The sequence below is a fragment of the Leucoraja erinacea genome, chromosome 24, assembly GCF_028641065.1.
Source record: "Leucoraja erinacea ecotype New England chromosome 24, Leri_hhj_1, whole genome shotgun sequence".
NCBI classification, from domain to species: Eukaryota; Metazoa; Chordata; class Chondrichthyes; order Rajiformes; family Rajidae; genus Leucoraja; species Leucoraja erinaceus.
In genome coordinates this window covers 26,593,650-26,612,396 of record NC_073400.1, presented here as the reverse complement: position 1 = coordinate 26,612,396, position 18,747 = coordinate 26,593,650, and the positions used below count along the sequence as shown (strand labels likewise).

Below are 18,747 nucleotides of genomic sequence, written 5' to 3'. Positions count from 1 at the left end.
ACTAGTAGAGTGGATAAGGGAGAACCAGTGGATGTGTTATATCTGGACTTTCAGAAGGCTTTCGGAAGTGGCGGCGCTGTGAACGGCTGCGGCTCGCCTGCAGTCCGTTTGTCTTTTACTTTTTTGTGTTGTTTTTTTCGTTTTGTGTAGTTATGTTTTTGGTTTTTTAGGCTGTGTTTATGTGGGGAGGGGGGTGGGGGGTGAAACGGGGGCTGCTGTCACTCCCTTCGGGGGAATACGACCTTTTTGTCGTATCCCCCTTCTTTGCCTCCGTCTACGCTGAGGCCTAGCGGAGCCGGCGACCTCGGGACTCTGGAGGCAGCTGACAGGACTCGTCCTGGGCTCGCTCCCGGCCCAGCCCGGGATGGAACGGTGCTCCCGTGAGAGCGGCATGGTGAGGGGCTGGAGTGGCCCAGCCCGAGGAGGAACGGCACTCCCGTCGGAGTGGCCCAGCCCGAGGGAGGAACGGCACTCCCGTCGGAGTGGCCCAGCCCGAGGGAGGAACGGCACTCCCGTCGGAGTGGCCCAGCCCGAGGGTGGAACGGTACTCACGTGAGGGCGATCCGGTCCGGGGGCTGGGACGGTGCTCCGGTCTGGGACGTTCTGGCGGCGGTGTCCAGAGTCCTGGGTTCAGCCGCGGGCCGGCGGCTGCGTGTGCTGGACTGGAGGGCGGCGGCTTCGACCACCCCGGGCCGCAGTGTTTGAACCGGCCCGTTCTCGGGGTTCGGTGAGCTGCGGGACTGTTTATACCATCGCCCGGTGGGGAATCGCCTCAGCGCAGAGGGAGCAGAGGGAGAGACTGCAACCCTAAGATTTTTGCCTCCACCACAGTGAGGAGGTGTTTGGAGGACTCACTGTGGTGGATGTTAATTTGTGTTTATTGTTGTTATTATTGTATCATTGTATGTATGACTGCAGGCACAAAATTTCGTTCAGACCGTAAGGTCTGAATGACAATAAAGGAAATTCTGATTCTGAATTCTGATTCTTTCGACAAGGTCCCACATAAGAGATTAGTATACAAACTTAAAGCACACGGTATTGGGGATTCAGTATTGATGTGGATAGAGAACTGGCTGGTAGACAGGAAGCTAAGAGTAGGAGTAAACGGGTCCTTTTCACAATGGCAGGCAGTGACTAGTGGGGCACCACAAGGCTCAGTGCTGGGACCCCAGCTATTTACAATATATATTAATGATTTGGATGAGGGAATTGAATGCAACATCTCCAAGTTTCGGATGACACACGAAGCTGGGGGGCAGCGTTAGCTGTGGGGAGGATGCTAGGAGGCTGCAAGGTGACTTGGATAGGCTGGGTGAGTGGGCAAATGCCGTATAATGTGGATAAATGTGAGGTTATCCACTTTGGCGGCAAAAACAGGAAAGTAGACTATTATCTGAATGGTGGCCGATTAGGAAAAGGGGAGATGCAACGAGACCTGGGTGTCATGGTACACCAGTCATTGAAAGTAGGCAATGACTGGATGCATCAGTCTGAAGAAGGGTTTCGGCCCCAAACGTCACCTATTTCCTTATCTCCATAGATGCTGCTGCACCCGCTGAGTTTCTCCAGCATTTTTGTGTACCTTCGATTTTCCAGAATCTGCCGCGAGAGAAAAAGACGGTTTTGACTTTATTTAATCTTTAAAGTAAATTAATTTACATCAAAGAAACTTAGACGGGAAAGTGTCTCAGAAATGGTTACTAGGTTTTAACTTTTCCTTTCAAGTCCAACAAAAATCTAGCGAGGAAGATTGAAGTTCACGGCTCTTTGAAACAATGATTCTTCACATAAAACCACATCTGGAAAGAATGCCCCAGAGACTGTTATCGGGATGTTGAGAAACAAGAGAGGCTTGTGAGATCTGCCCAAAACTGCTGTTCCATTCCACGTAACTTGGCATAATCTGGTAGACTGACCACCAATACCCACCAGCCTGAGAAGGTTCTGTTGACTTCTTAGTTTTATTTATTTTTTTAGTTTTTAGAGATACAGCACGGAAACAGGTGCATCGGCCCTCCGGATCCGCGCCCGACCAGCGATCCCCGCACATTAACACTATCCTACACTCACTATGGACAATTTAAAAAAAAAACATTTACCAAGCCAATTAACCTACAAACCTGTACGTCTTTGGACTGTGAGAGGAAACCGAAGATCTTGGAGAAAAACCCCACGCAGGTCACGGGGAGAACGTACAAACTCCGTGCAGACAGCGCCCGTGGTCGGGATCGAACCCGGGTCTCCGGCGCTGCATTCGCTGTAAGGCAGCAACTCTACCGCTGCGCCACCGTAACCGCCCTTGCGCCACCGTGACGGCATGTGGTCTGTTTCATGCTCAGATAAAGTGCGGCATATTATTTGACTTCACTTTCCATCGTTGCAATTCATTTTCATTTCTGCAAATTCCCCGCTGTCATCAGGTTTCTGAACGGCCTGTCCATTAGACTCGCCTCCATTCCACTGCGGACACTGGACTTCGTCTATGGAACTTGTGGCGGCACGATGGCGCAGCAGTAGAGTTGCTGCCTTACAGCGCCAGGGACCTGGGTTCAATCCAGACCACGGGTGCTCTCTTGAACGTTCTCCCCGTGACTGTGTGGGTTTCCTCCGGGTGCTCCGGTTTCCCTCCACCATCCCAAAGGCAGGCGCGTACAGAGGGGCGATGGATGGGAGGGAGGAGGGGGTCTCCCTGTCGGTCTGCTCCTGGGCCTGGCCAAGATGGCCATTCGCGGGTCCAGGCAGCGGGCAGTCGATGGCCGCACAGCGGTCGGCTGCCTGCCCCTTTTCCGGGGTGACGTCCGAGCTCGCGTGTCCCTAGAAAAGGAACATGCGGTGTCCATGGGGACTGTGGACGCTGGTCACCACAGGAGGTTGAATATATTATAGATTAAAATGTCAATATTTTAATTTGATGATTTTGTTTAAGTGTTTTTTAAATTGCTTGAGCTTTTTCCGGGTCTACGTCCGTGCCCGCCTGTCCCTGGAGAGGGAACACGTGGTGTCCATGGGGTCTTTGGAGGCCTTCCGTGAATGCTGGTCGCCGTTGGAGGTCGAGTGTTTTGTTGATAAAGTTGACGTTATATTAATTTGATGATCGTTTGTTTGTAAACTGTCAACATAGGCAGTCTTTGATTGTGTTAATACTCTACGTTTATTTTATTTTTTTGAATAAAAGTAGTTTCATAATAAAAGATTAAAAAATAAATAAAAAGGCAGGCGCGTTTGTAGATGAATTGCCCACATTAAATTGCCCCCACCGTGTAGGGAGTGAGATGAGAAAGTGTGAACAGGTGACGGATTGTTGGCGCAGACACAGTGAGCCTGTTACCATGCCGTATCTCCAAACTCTATGTGCAAATTGTAACTGACCATTAGAACATCGGAGATTGAGGGGAGACTTGATGGTTGTATATCAAATTATGAGAGGCAAAGATAGGGTAGACAGTCAGAATCTTTTTTTCCCAGGGTTGAAATGTCCAGCACTATGGGGCATAGCTATAAGGTGAGAGGAGGGAAGTTTAATAGAGGGTTTTGGTCCGAAGCGTTGCCTATTTCCTTCGCTCCATCGATGTTGCCACACCCGCTGAGTTTCTCCGACAATTTTAGCTGCCTTCGATTTTCCAGCATCTGCAGTTCTTTCTTGGAGGTTTAGTGGAGATGTGCGAGGCAGATTTTTTTACACAGAGAGTGGTGGGGGGTGGGTGGGTGGGGGGGGGGGGGGGTTCTAGAGCGCATTGCCAGTGGTGGTGGTGGTGGAGGCGCAGTTTAAGAGGCTTTTATATAGGAAGTGAAGGGAATAGAGGGAGATGGATCGTGTACAGGCAGATGAGATCAGTTAAACTTGTGATCATGTTCAGTACAAACATTGTGGGCTGAAGGACCTGTTCCTGTGCTGCACTGTTCTCTGCACTGTAATATTCACATGGTCCAAAATCAGCAATGAGGTATCTTTGTGGTGAGCATTAGGGTGCAGCCTTTTAATTGGAAACTGATTATGTTGCTTCCTTGACTGCAGCAGAAACTAATGTTATTTGTCTTTTAATACCTCTAAGATTGGACAGTCATTTTGAGGACATTCTTTTACCTGAAATGATATGTTTGGGTCAAGTCAAATTAGACTAGATTTGAGAGATACCGCATGGAAACAGGCCCTTCAGCCCACCGAGTCCACCCCGACCAGCGATCACCTCGTAGACAATAACCTACAAACCTGTACGTCTTTGGAGTGTGGGATGAAACCGGAGCACCCGGGGAAAGCCCATGCGGTCATGGGAATAACGTACAAATCCGTACAGACAGCACCTGTAGTCAGGATTGAACCTGAGTCTCTGGCGCTGTGAGGCAGCAACTCTACCGCTGCGCCACCGTGCCGCCCTCTGTGTCTCTGTGCTGCCAAGTCAAGAGAGTTTATTGTCATGTGTCCCAGATAGGACAATGACATTCTTGCTTGTTGCAGCACAACATGGTATTGTAAGCATAAATACAGAACAGTTCAGTTCAATATACACATGGCATCAACTGTTTCTTCAACTCTGCTTCCCAATGGGATAAGATCATAAGAGATAGGAGAAGAATTAGACCATTCGGCCCATCTTTTAAGGCAGTGATTTACACTTGTAGATGCCCCTCGGCAGTGGGGAGGTGGGCAGTGTCCACCACTTTTTGCAATCTTTGTCATTCCCTGCATTTGGTCAACGTCCAGCGACTGTTGGGCCAGAGACTCGAGGGAGGATTGCTAAAGTACACCAACTCCTAATGAACCTTAGCCAAGCAACAACAGTCAGCACCCTCAGGAGAGCAATGGGAAAACCAGATGAACAAAGTCTCCCCTTTGTAGCGGAAACTTTGTCAACGCATTTTATAATAAATGTTATATAACAGAAAATAGTCAACAGCTTCTCGAAGAGACAACAACAGTGAGATCACAAGTGACTAAATAAAGCTTTTCTTTGACAACTTCTTCTTCTGGTGAATTGTTATTGTTTTCTTATAGATTTTCTGATTTGTTTGCCTTGTTCCTTACAAAATTGCTCAGTGAGAAATAAAAGAGATAACTGGATTTATTAAGAAGCATACGATGGTCGTGTTTAAGGGGCTTTTAGGCAGGCACATGGAAAAGGAGTTAAGGAATAGCAGTAAGGCTATTCGGCCCATCGCCTCCTCCGTCATTCAGTCATGGCTGATCCATCTCTCCCTCCTAACCCCATTCTCTTGCCTTCTCCTCATAACCTCGTACTAATCAAGAACCTCTCTATCTCTGCCTTAAATATATCCACTGACTTGGCCTCCACAGCCTTCAGTGGCAAAGATTTCCACAGATTCACCACCCTCTGACTGAATGAATTCCTCCTCATCTCCTTCCCAAAAGAACTTATAACCATATTATAACAATTACAGCACGGAAACAGGCCATCTCGACCCTTCTAGGTGAATTGTTATTGTTTTAATCTCCTTAGTCCCATTTTCTGATTTCAGACCCTTGTTCCTTACAAAATTGCCCAGTGAGAAAACTATCCAATTTATAAAATGGAAAAACGAACCTTCAAGAACCATATGATGGTCGTGTTTAAGGGGCTTTTAGGCACCGCACATGGAAAAGGAGTTAAGGAATAGCAGTAAGGCTATTCGGCCCATCGCCTCCTCCGTCATTCAGTCATGGCTGATCCATCTCTCCCTCCTAACCCCATTCTCTTGCCTTCTCCCCATAACCTCATACTAATCAAGAACCTCTCTATCTCTGCCTTAAATATATCCACTGACTTGGCCTCCACAGCCTTCAGTGGCAAAAGATTTCCACAGATTCACCACCCTCTGACTGAATGAATTCCTCCTCATCTCCTTCCAAAAAGAACGCCCTTTAATTCCAAAGGTTTCTGATGGTTTCTTTCTCCTCGCAGAGTTGTTGACTCCTGGAAAACGCCGGGGTCACTCAGCGGGACAGGCAGCATCTCTGGAGAGAAGGAATGGGTGACGTTTTGGGTCGAGACCCTCCCTCAGACTAAAACTAAAGCTGCTGGATGTAGGCCTGGATGTCAGGGCCCACCCACAGTGTCAGGCTGGGAGTGTTTGCTTCCACCTCTTTGAGGTGAGAGGGTTTATTTCGAAGGAGATGAGTGGACAAGTCTTTTACACGCGAGGGTGATGGGTGCCTGGGGTGGTGTGGAGGCGGACACAACAGTGGCGTTTAAGATGTTTTTGGATAGGCACATGGATATGTTTTGATTAGTACCGGTGTCAGGGGTTATGGGGAGAAGTCAGGAGAATGGGGTTAGGAGGGAGAGATAGATCAGCCATGATTGGATGGTGGAGTAGACTTGATGGGCTGAATGGCCTAATTCTGCTCCTATCACTTATGATATGCAGGGAATGGAAGGATATTGATCAAATGCAGGCAGATGGGAGTTTTCTTATCATCATGTTCGGCACATACAAACCAAAGTGCCTATTCCTGCGCTGTTATATTCTATATACTAAGTTCAGTAATTATTTTTCTTACCTGTCCTAGACTCTCGTTATCCTCCTTCACTTGGTAATGCATCCTTGTGGTGCGAAAGGTGATATTTCACCAAATAGCTGTTGCATTCTCTGGGACAATTGAAAAGAACGTTCTGTCCTTTGACAAAGTGCTGGAATAACTCAGCGGGCAGAGTAGCCTCTGAGGAGATCTTGGCCAAAAGTGGGGAAAGGAATCTGAAAGAATCCATTTTGTTGGTACTGTACACTGAAATGACGTACAGAAAAATACAGGTTTGTAGGTTCATTTGCCTTTTGGTAAAATACTAAATTGTCCCTGGTGCATAGGACAATGCTAGCATACGGGGATCGCTGGTGGTTGTGGACTCGATGGGACGAAGGTCCTGTTTCCGCGCTGTATCTCTAAACTAAACTAAACGAGTTGAGGATAGATGGGGCATCTTGGTCATAATTTCCAAATGAAATTGATAAGGTTGACACTTCAATACTTAATTAAAAAAATAATAATTTACCATATATAATTGTGTATTTTCTCTGCTCTGGTTTTCCTCTGGTTAAATTAACTTTGGATTTCTAAAATTCATAGAATGCTTTCAAACTTTCAAAAACTCACACCTCCTATATTTAGCTTGTCAGGCACATTATGCCTCTGCTCAGTGTGAATTAGCATCCCTCTTACAATCCCCCCCCCCCCTGATCTGAAGGCATCTGTTGCACTGAGATAGATGAGGTGCAAAAGAAACAATTAGCGATGCCAGGTTTAACTGTAGAAAATGACAATGCTTTTGTTATTTTTGGGCTGCCCGTAAGCAACTGTTGGTGTAAAAAAGTTGTGATGCCAACATATTGGCAGGGCTGCCAACCTATTTCCATTTTTTAGTTTAGTTTAGAGATATAGCACGGAAACAGGCCCTTAGGCCCACCGGATCCGCGCCGACCAGCGATCCCCGCACATTAACACCATACTACACCCACTAGGGATGATTTTTACATTGACCAAGCCAATTAACCTACAAATCTTAGTGTTTAAGAGGGAACTGCCTTTGAAGAAGGGTTTCGGCCCGAAACGTTGCCTATTTCCTTCGCTCCATAGATGCTGCTGCACCCGCTGAGTTTCTCCAGCTTTTTTGTGTAACCTACAAATCTGTTCGTCTTTGGAGTGTGGGAGGGAACCAAAGATCTCGGAGAAATCCCACGCAGGTCAAGGGGAGAACGTACAAGCTCCGTACAGGCAGCGCCCGTAGTCAGGATCGAACCCGGGTCTCCGGCGCTGCATTCGCTGTAAGGCAGCGACTCTGCCGCTGCGTCACTGTGCCGCCCGGCACGCCAGAGGTTGCGGGGAGACCTGATCGAAAATATCAGAATAAAAGGACGTACCTTTAGAAAGGAGATGAGGAGGAATTTCTTTAGCCAGAGGGTAGTGAATGTGGGGAGGATGTTTCCACGAGTGTGAGAGTCTAGAACTAGAGGGCACAGCCTTAGGATGGAAAGATGTACCTTTAGAAAGGAGATGACGAGCAATTTTATTCACTGAGGAGTGATGAATTTATGGAATTAATCACCATAGATAACGGTGGAGGCCAAGTAATTGGGTATTTAGACAATAGACAAGAGACAATAGGTGTAGGAGTAGGCCATTCGGCCTTTCGAGCCAGCACCGCCATCCCCAATCAGTAACCTGTTCCTGCCTTCCCCCCATATCCCCTGACTCTGCTAGTTTCAAGAGCCCTATCCAGCTTTCTCTTGAAAGCATCCATAGAACCTGCCTCCACCGCCCTCTGAGGCAGAGAATTCCACAGACTCACCACTCTATGTGAGAAAAAGTGTTTCCTCGTCTCTGTTCTAAATGGCTTACTCCTTATTCTTAAACTGTGGCCCCTGGTTCTGGACTCCCCCAACATCGGGAACATGTTTCCTGCCTCTATTGTGTCCAAGCCCTTAACAATCTTATATGTTTCAATGAGATGCCCTCTCATCCTTCTAAACTCCAGAGTGTACAAGCCCAGCCGCTCCATTCTCTCAGCATATGCCAGTCCCGCCATCCCGGGAATTAACCTTGTAAACCTAATAGCAAGAATGTCCTTCCTCAAATTAGGGGACCAAAACAGCACACAAAACTCCAGGTGTGGTCTCACTAGGGCTCTGTACAACTGCAGAAGGACCTCTTTGCTCCTATATTCGATTTCTCTTGTTATAAAGGCCAACATGCCATTCGCTTTCTTCACTGCCTGCTGTACCTGCATGGTTACTTTCATAGACTGATGAACAACCACTGATGTAAAGCATAGGTTGATAGTTTCTTGATTAGTAAGGGCATCAAAAGTTATGGGGAGAAGACAGGAGAATGGACTGGGTAGGCCAAAGGGCCTGTTGTATCTCTAAATTAAACTAAATGTGATCAGCATCTGAAAAGAGGGAGCGCAGGGCAGCATTGAAAATGGATTTCCTTCATCAACCTGCGCTGTCAGGGATCAAAGCCTAACAGATGTTTAGAGGGTGCTTGTAAGTATTTCCTGGAAAATTGGTTCAGCTAACAGCTCTGCAAAATGCATTTCTTTGCTTTTAAATGAGAACAGTGCTGACTTTGATCTAACCCCTCTTGAACAAACGATACCTCTGTCTCTCGCTCTCACTCTCTCTCTCTCTCTCTCCCTGCTGACCACCTAACCCATGGCAACCAAATCTTTTCCAGAGGCTATGTTGCATACTGCACGGGGCTGTGAAGGGAAAACTGAGGAGGAAAACAGTACGTGTGATATGACCGAATCCAGTGGAACCAATGTTAATCTTCAAAGGGTGGAGAATCTGTGGAATTCATTGCCACAGAAGGCTGTGGAGGCCAAGTCAATGGACATATTTGATTTAAATCTTTTTATTTGAATTTCACAGCAATTTGCATACATGCAATGATAACAGACAGTGACAATCAAGGCATAATTGAGCAACAGTATGTAGGCGACCCTCAAAGCCCTTACCCTTACCCACCTTCAACCCACCCGAATCAGGTCGGAACCAAACGGGGACAAACAGCACTCACATACATACACATCCACACAAATATGGTAAGATAAACAAAACAAAAAGTACTAAAAAAAAAAAAAAAAAAAAAAAAGGGGGGATCACTAATAACAGTAAATAAGTAAGTAATTAAATATATAAGTGTGGTGGGGTGGGGGGTGGGGGTTAAGGGGAGAGCAGCTGCAGTAGAGCAGAACAATGGTGGAGAGCACTCAGTCCTCTTCCGAGTCCGGGGACAAGTTGAGAGAGTTATTAACAAGTTCCAAGAAAGGGTTCCATGTATCTAGGAATGCCTTGGTAGAGCCCTTGAGAGAGAACCTAAGTTTTTCAAGCTTTAAATTGTACAGCACCTCCTTAATCCAGCGGGTGTGTGTCGGGGGACAGGTGAGCCTCCAGTTAAGCAAGATCAGTCTCCGGGCTAACAAGGTTGTAAAAGCTAGAACTCGTTTCACCTCAACAGAGAGGTTGGTGTTGGGACGGGGTACCGAAAATGGCTGACAGTGGGTTTGGAGGAATAGTCTGGCCGTAGGCTCTGCTTATCAAGTCGAAAGCACTCCTCCAAAAGGCTGCTAGCTTAGGGCAAGACCAAAACATACGGCTATGGTTGGCAGGAGATTGATTACATCTGTTGCAGGTGTCCCTAACAGCGGGGTAAATTCTAGATAATCTTGCATTTGTGTAGTGGACTTTGTGAAGGACTTTGCATTGGATTAGGCCATGACGGGCACATATGGAGGAAGAATGGGTCAAGTCCAAGGCAGAGTCCCATTGCTGGTCTGTTAGTTTCGTCAGTGGACATATTTAAGGCAGAAATAGATAAATTCTTGATTAGTGCGGGTGCCAGAGATTATGGGGAGAAGGCAGGAGAATGGGGTTAGGAGAGAGAGAGAGATCAGCCATTATTTAATGGCAGAGTAGACTTGATGGGCGAATGGGAAAGTCGAATAACATGGAACTAGTGTGAACGGGCGATAGATGGTCGGCGTGGACTCGGTGGGCCGAATGGCCTGTTTCCAAGTTGTATCTCTAAACTGAACTAAGCTAAACGAGAGTGGCACAGTGGCGCAGCAGTACGGAGTTTGTACATTCTTCCTGCGACTTGCGTGGGTTTTCTCCGAGATCTTCGGTTTCCTCCCACACTCCACACTCCTGCAGGTTTGTAGATAAATTGGCTTGGTAAAAATGTAAAAATTGTCCCTGGTGTGTATAGGATAGTGTTAATGTGCGGGGATCGCTGGCGGGCCAAAGGGGCAATTTCCGCGCTGTATCTCTAAACTAAACGGATCGATTGTTGTGTGGCATGGCTCGTAAATACACTTTTCCCGGAGTAATTTCTTGATTTTTAAAAAATGTGATAACAAATGTGGTGATTCTGTTGACATTTAAGGCAGCGTTAAATTGTACCACAATCACATGCTGATGGTCTGATAGCCTGGCTATGAAAGCATATAAACAAAACCTTTTACCAGCAGCTGTGAGGGGGGAAGTTACTGATTTACTCTCCCTGTCCTTTGTATCGCCAGGGTGTAATTTTAAAATGCCCCTGCTTGAAGAAAGAATGCTTTCATGACCTATGGATGTTTCGAGCCGAAATAACTATTTTTGAAATGTGCTCAGTCATGCAATAAAGAAAAACATGACAATCAGTTGGTACAGGCACGGTGGCACAGCGGTAGAGTTGCTGCCTCACAGCGCCATAGACCCGGGTTCAATCCTGACCTGGGTTTAAGAAGGAACTGCAGATGCTGGAAAATCGAAGGTAGACAAAAGTGCTGGAGAAACTCAGCGGGTGCAGCAGCATCTATGGAGCGAAGGAAATAGGCAACGTTTTATGCCGAAACCCCTTGCCGAAACCCCAACGTTGCCTATTTCCTTCGCTCCATAGATGCTGCTGCACCCGCTGAGTTTCTCCAGCACTTTTGTCTACCTTCAATCCTGACCTTCTGTGCTGTCCGTGCGGAGTTTGCACGTTCTCCCTGTGACTAGCGGGTTACGATACGACACAATGTGATAGAAATTTGTTCGTCCGCGGAGGGCAATTGGTCTGCCAACAGTCATAACACACAGTAAGGTATACGAATACTTGAAATGAATTTAAATTAAATTAAAAGTGGGGAAAAACAGAAAATGGACAAGCGATTGTTGTCCGGCCAGCTGGCGCGTGTGTGCACAGCGCCTTCACCGCAACGAACGGACAAACAAACATACAAATGCAGGCTTATCCCCTGGGCAGAGAATTCTAAAACTAGAATGTCTCTTTCCCCCCCCCCATACACCGGATCCCCTTTTATTCTCACCGGATAACATAGACCAAGCATACAGGTGATCGATGGGTGCCGTGGACCTGGTACTGTTACATTTAAGAATCACTTGGTCAAATACATGGATAGGAAAGGCTTAGAGGGTCGAATGGGACATAGCTTAGATGGGACATCTTGGTCAGCATGGGCAAGTTGGGCCAAATGGCCTGTTTCCATGCTGTACCTTTAAACTCAATCTGAGCACAACAAACCTTCACCCCCCACCTCCCCAACAACGATATTATATCATTGTTGACATTATATATTATATGATATATTAAATATTAAATACGATATTATATGATATTATATTAAATATTAAATATGATATTATATCATATAAATTATATCTATAATAGACAATAGACAATAGGTGCAGGAGTAAGCCATTCAGCCCTTTGTTCCAGCACCGCCATTCAATGTGATCATGGCTGATCATCTCCAATCAGTACCCCGTTCCTGCCTTCTCCCCATATCCACTGACTCAGCTTTTTTTTAAGAGCCCTATCTAGCTCTCTCTTGAAAGCATCCATAATCTACAATTGTAACTAGATATCTATTCTGCTGCTGTTGCTTGATGGATTAATGTTGGAATGTTCACCAGATGGACTTTGCTACTCTTCTTCAGGCAGTGTTAGGGAACCTGTCAGATGCACCAGAAAGGCATGTAAGAAATTAAGAATTGGAGTTTTAGTTTAGTTTAGTTTAGAGATAGAGTGTACAAACAGGCCTTTCGGCCCATCGAGTCTGCTCCGACCAGCCATCACCCCATGCACTGGTTCCATGTTCCCAGTTTACCATCCCACACACCAGGGGCAATTTACAGAAGCCAATCAACCTACGAACCTCTACGTCAGGGGAGTGTGTGGGGAAAACCAGAGCACCCTGAGAAAACCCACAAGGTCACAGGGAGAATGTACAAACTCTGTACAAACAGTACCCGTGGTTGGGATCGAACCTGGCTCGCTGGAGCTGTGAGGCAGCGACTCTACCACTGTGTCGCCATGCCTCCCGACCCCTCAAAATCTGCCCCGCCATTCAAAACGATCCCAGGCCTCATCTCCTCTTCTGTGTCATTTCCCCATTGCCCTCAATTCCCCAATCTTTCAACTCTCTTCCAATTATTCCCAATGATCAAGTGAAATAAAGAGAGGGAGAATGAGGCTCATTTGCCCTGAAGAGTTTCACCTCTTATGATGCACCATTTTCCTGGTGTTATGTTGGCGTTAACTTGGCTTTGATGCGTAATGCCCGGTTTTGCTTGTGAGCAATCTCGTGGAGGGGTAGCACAGTGGTGCTTCGCTAGAGTTGCTGCCTTAAGACCCTGTCCCACTTAGGACACCACACAGCAACCTCTGGTGACCTTGCCCGCCACCCAAAAAAAAAATCAAGGTCGAGGTGACCTGCAACCTCCTACCACCTCCCACGCATATGTTGAAAACCTTCCTCGACTGTGAAGAAAGCCGGCTTCGACTAGACCTGCAACAAAAAAATGATCGATTTTTAAAACGGTTTTAATCATGATGAAAAAATACCAGCAACCTTGATGAAGCCTCGACTACGCAGAAACCACTTTCGACCATTAGGGAGAGTGACCAAAACCTCCGGTCACCTCATGGAAACCTTGGGTGACGGGCAAGGTCATTAGAGGTTGCTGTTTAGGTCTCCAAAGTGGGACATGGGCTTTACAGCGCAAGAAACCCGGGTTCGATCATCAGATCCCTCTGTACATCAATGCTATGAATGGTCATGCCGTTAACTGATTACTTTCCCCTTACATTTGACCTCTCAAAGCGCAAATTGCGATCTTACACTTGCCTCCATCTGCCATTTCTCTGCCCATAGCTGAAAATGTCTATATCCCCCCTGCATCCTCTGACAGCCCTCCTTATAGTCCACATATATCTTTAACTTCTCTCATTGACTACATTTGGATCACTTTTCCAACGAGAACAAGAATGATCCCAGGAATGAGTGGGTTAACATTTGATGAGCATTTGACGGCACTGGGCCTGTACTCGCTGGAGTTTAGAAGGATGAGGGGGTCCCTCGTTGAAACTTACTGAATCGTGAAAGGCTTGGATAGAGTGGATGTGGAGAGGATGTTTCCACTAGTGGGAGAGTCTAGGACTGGAGGTCACAGCCTCAGAAATAAATTGACGTTTGTTTAGGAAGGAGATGAGGAGGAATTTCTTTAGTCAGAGGGTGGTGAATCTGTGGAATTCTTTGCCACAGTAAGGCTGTGGGGGCAAAGTCAGTGGATATATTTAAGGCAGAGAGAGATAGATTTGTGATTAGTACGGGTATCAGAGGTTATGGGGAGAAGGCAGGAGAATGGGGTTAAGAGGGAGAGATAGATCAGCCATGATTGAATGGTGGAGTAACTTGATGGGCCAAATGGCCTAATTCTTCTCCTATCACTTATGAACATGAACCTATAGCTGAGGCTGGTACTATAACAGCATTCACTTGGTCAGATACATGGATAGGAGAGGCTTGGAGGGCCAAATGTGGGTAAATAGGTTAAGCTTTCAGATGGGGCATCTTGGTCGGCAGGGGCAAGTTGGGCCGAAGGGCCTGTTTCCATGCTGTATGATTATGGCTAAGTACAAAATAATTAAGTTTCTATGGCCTTATAATGTGCAACTGGTCCGTATTCTTGTAATAGGAAAGATTTTTTTTTTCTCTCTGGTTGACCCAATTTCATTTCCTTTTTACAGTTGCATTGATTGGAACTGGATGGAATAAGATGAAGAAATTTAAACGCAGATTCTCACTGTCGGCACACAGGACAGAAACCATTGAAGAATCACTCGCCGAATTTCAGGAACAGATCACAAACCAGATCAACAACAGAAGGAATGACGGTGCGTATCGGATTATCCAGTAAATAGTCAGTGTGAAGAAGGGTCTCCCACCCGTAACGTCACCCACTCTAGTGATGCTACCTGTCCCGCTGAGTTACTCCAGCATTTTGTGTCCACCTTCAATTTAAACCAGCATCTGCAGTTCTTTCCTACACATGGCTGATCTATCTCTCCCTCCTAACGCCATTCTCCTGCCTTCTCCACATAACCTTTGCCACCCCTGATCATTCACTACCCGATATATGAGGCACAGTGGCGCAGCGGTAGAGTTGCTGCCCTACAGTGCCAGAGACACGGGTTCAATCCCGACTACGGGTGCTGTCTGAATGAAGTTTGTGCGTTCTCCCCGTGACAACGTGGGTTTTCTCTGAGATCTTTGGTTTCTCTCCACGCTGCATAGACATACATGTTTGTCGCTTAATTGACTTGGTGTAAATGTAAATTGTCCCTAGTGTGTGTAGGATAGTGTTAGTTTGCGGGGATCGCTGATTGGTGCGGGCTCGGTGGGCAGAAGGGCCTGTTTTCGCACTGCATCTCTGAACTAAACTAAACTAAACTAAACTAAACTAAACTAAACTAAACTAAACTAAACTAAACTGAGCTAAACTAAACCGTTAAGGGCCTGTCCCACTTGCCGATTTTTTTAGGAGACTGCCGGCTTCATAACCATATAACCATATAACAATTACAGCACGGAAACAGGCCATCTCGGCCCTACAAGTCCATGCCGAACAAATTTTTTTCCCCTTAGTCCCACCTGCCTGCCTCGTTTTCCATTCCCTTCTCATCCATATGCCTATCCAATTTATTTTTAAATGATACCAATGAACCTACCACTTCCACTGGGAGCTATTCCAACTAAAGAATTTCCCCCTCAATTACCCCTAAACTAAAAGTCATGTAAATTCTCAAACTTGTCCAAAACTCTAAATTTTAAAGACCTCTAAGGTCCCCCCTTAACCTTCTGCGCTCCAAACTAAAGCCCCCGTTAAGGGGCCTGTCCCTCTGTACTTGCCGATTTTTTCCTTCGGAGACTGCCGGCCTCACCAATGCCTCATATCAGTGTGTCCAATAGATTTTAATAATTTCAAAATCCAGAGGCGCCAAAACAAATGCTGCGACACTTGAAAAAACACCGCACGTCAATACGTCGTCAGGCCGTGTCAACGATTTGGCCTCACCAATGCCTTGTAACACGCTGCATCACCACAGCATCACGCCACGTCACACCGCAAATGTTTCGGTGTCCTGCTCCGTCAGTCAACGATGCCGGCGGTTGCCGAAAAAAATCGGCAAGTGGGACAGGCCCTTTAGATCTTCACTGGTCGACCAAGTCGAGTTTATTGTCATGTGCCCAAGTGCAGTGAGGTGCAGGTACTACCGTGCAATCTTGCAGCAGCGTTGCAGGCAGATAAACTCACACTCACACAATGCATGAATTATAGATAAATTACATATAAATTCCTCAAGACAATGAACACTGTGCAAGAAAAGAAACGAGACATTTGTGGCAGCACCATGGCACACCAGTAGACCTGCTGCCTTACAGCGCCACAGTCCCAGGTTCGAACCCGACTACGGGTGCTAGCTGTAAGGAGTTTGCACGTTCTCCCTGTGACTGCATGGATTTTCTCAGGTTTCCTCCCACACTCCAAAGACGTACAGTTTTGTAGGTCAATTGACTTCTGTAAAAGGTCCTTGGTGAGTAGAATGTGAAACTGGGATAGCATAGAGCAAATGTACGGGTGATCGTTGGGCAGCACGAACTCTGTGGGCCGAAAGGCCTGTTTCCACGCTGTATCTCTAATCTCTAATGTGATTTAATCTCTAATGCAGAAATACACAATTAGAAAACAAGTCCATGGTAGTGCAAGAGGAAGTTTGCAGCCATCTCGGATTAGAGTTGTGCAGCTTGGTTCAAGAGCCTAAGACAGACACAAGAAGCTGGAGTAACTCAGCCAGTCAGGTCACGTCTCTGGAGAAAAGGAATAGGTGACGTTTCAGGTTGAGACCCTTCTTCTTCACACTCCATCTGAAGAAGGATCTTGACCTGAAACGTCACCTATTCCTTTTCTCCAGAGATGCTATCCGACACGCTGAGTTATTCCAGCTTTTTGTGTCTATCTTCATGTTAATCCAGCATCTGCATTTCCTTCCCACACACTTGGTTCAAAGACCTGATGATTGTAGGAAATTAGCTGTTCCTGAACCTGGAGTTGATGGCCTTTAGGTTTCTCTACCTCCCGCCTGATGGTAGCAGCGAGAGGTGGGATGGCCTGGATGGTGGGCCTCCATGATGATGGATGCCACTTTCTTGAGTTAGCTCCTGATGTAGGTACTGCTGATGGTGGAGAGCAGTTACTGTGATCAATTGCAAAGGGCCTGTCTCACTTGGCCGTCATTTGCGCGTAAATTACGCAACATTATTTCCCCGGCACGACGCGCGCGACGTGAAACGCACGTGATGCGCGTATAGTGCGCATTACGCACGCATGGTGCGCGATGGTATAGGCAGTGATGCGCGGCGTCGCAGGATTTTGTGATGTACAAAATCTCCACACGCCATCTGCGTGAGGCACAAATGTGGGACAGGCCGTTAACTTGCTGGGTTACTGACTGACTGAATAATAGTTTCTGAAGAAGAGTCTTGAACCAGAACACCTATGTTCTCCAGAGATGCTGCCTGACCCGTTGAGTTACTCCAGAACTTTGTGCCCTTTCTCTGTTTCAGCTTCAGTGGTGATTCACTCTATGAACTCAGATTTTTTTTTTTCGTTTAGAGATACAGCACGGAAACAGGCCCTTCGGCCCAACGCGTCCATGCCGGCCAGCCCCCCCCCTCCGCACCCCACACTTCCACTATCCTACACACACTAGGGCCAATTTACAATAATATCGAACCAATTAACCTCCAAACCTGTACGTCTTTGGAGTGTGAGAGGAAAACCGGAAGCACCCGGAGAAAACCCACGTGGGCCACGGGGAGGAGGTACAAACTCCGTGCAAACAGCGCCCGTGGTCAGAATCGAACCTGGGTCACTGGGTCTGTGAGGCAGCAACTCTACCACTGCACCACCGTGCCGCACTAATCTTTCAACAAAATTACTTAGTAATATATATATTTAAACCAAAAGACCCATCAAGTAGCAGAAACTATGAAGCGATGAATTATTAGAAGATCCGGATGGTGACTGGATCATCACTGGACCATAGAAAAGGATGAGTGACAAGGAAGAAGCTGAATCTGACTTTTTGTTTTGTGCAAAACTTGGTCATGCATTTATTGTGGCAGAATGACCCGGTGTCTCGTTGTTTGTTATCCCGTTGATGTCCGTGCCACACTGCGCCTGAGGTGTGCGACCAGATCTATTGTCCGAGATAGATTGTAGAAGCAAGGAACTGCAGATGCCGGTTTATACCAAAGATAGACACAAAGAGCTGGAGGAACTCAGCGGGTCAGGCAGCGTCTCTGGAGAAAAAGGATGGGTGACGTTTTGGGTCAGAAATCCCTTCCGCCTTCTCCCCTCTGTCTCTCCATTCTTGATCAGAACAGCACCCAATATCCAAAGTGTTTAAGAAGGAACTGCAGATGCTGGAGAATCGAAGGTTACACAAAAAAGCTGGAGAAACTCAGCGGGTGCAGCAGCATCTATGGAGCGAAGGAAATAGGCAACGTTTCGGGCCGAAACCCTTCTTCAGACTTCAGAATATGCACCTCATATTCCGTTTGGGGAGTCTGCATCCCGAGGGCATGAACATCGAATTCTCCCAATTTTGTTAGTCCTTGCTGTCTCCTCCCCTTCCTCAGTCCCCCTGCTGTCTCCTCCCATCCCCCAACCTTCGGGCTCCTCCTCCTTTTTCCTTTCTTGTCCCCGCCCACCCCCGCCCCCGATCAGTCTGAAGAAGGGTTTCGGCCCGAAACGTTGCCTATTTCCTTCGCTCCATAGATGCTGCTGCACCCGCTGAGTTTCTCCAGCTTTTTTGTGTAACACCCAATATCCAAATGTGGCCTAACCAAAGTTTTATATGCGGCAGAAGGGACTGCAGACACTGGTTGTGTCCAGAACAGCACGCAATTTCAGAAG

At 46.9% G+C, this 18,747-nt stretch overlaps 1 protein-coding gene across 1 annotated transcript in view; it reads left to right on the top strand.

Annotated features, from left to right (window-relative positions):
- Positions 1–18,747, top strand: part of LOC129708847 (cyclin-dependent kinase 18-like) — a 73,384-nt gene that overhangs the window by 14,588 nt on the left and 40,049 nt on the right. Inside the window, exon 2 of the mRNA XM_055654870.1 lies at positions 14,516–14,662. Coding sequence (XP_055510845.1) covers positions 14,545–14,662 — 118 coding nt within the window. The 5' untranslated portion in view covers positions 14,516–14,544. The remainder of the gene's footprint in view (positions 1–14,515; positions 14,663–18,747) is intronic.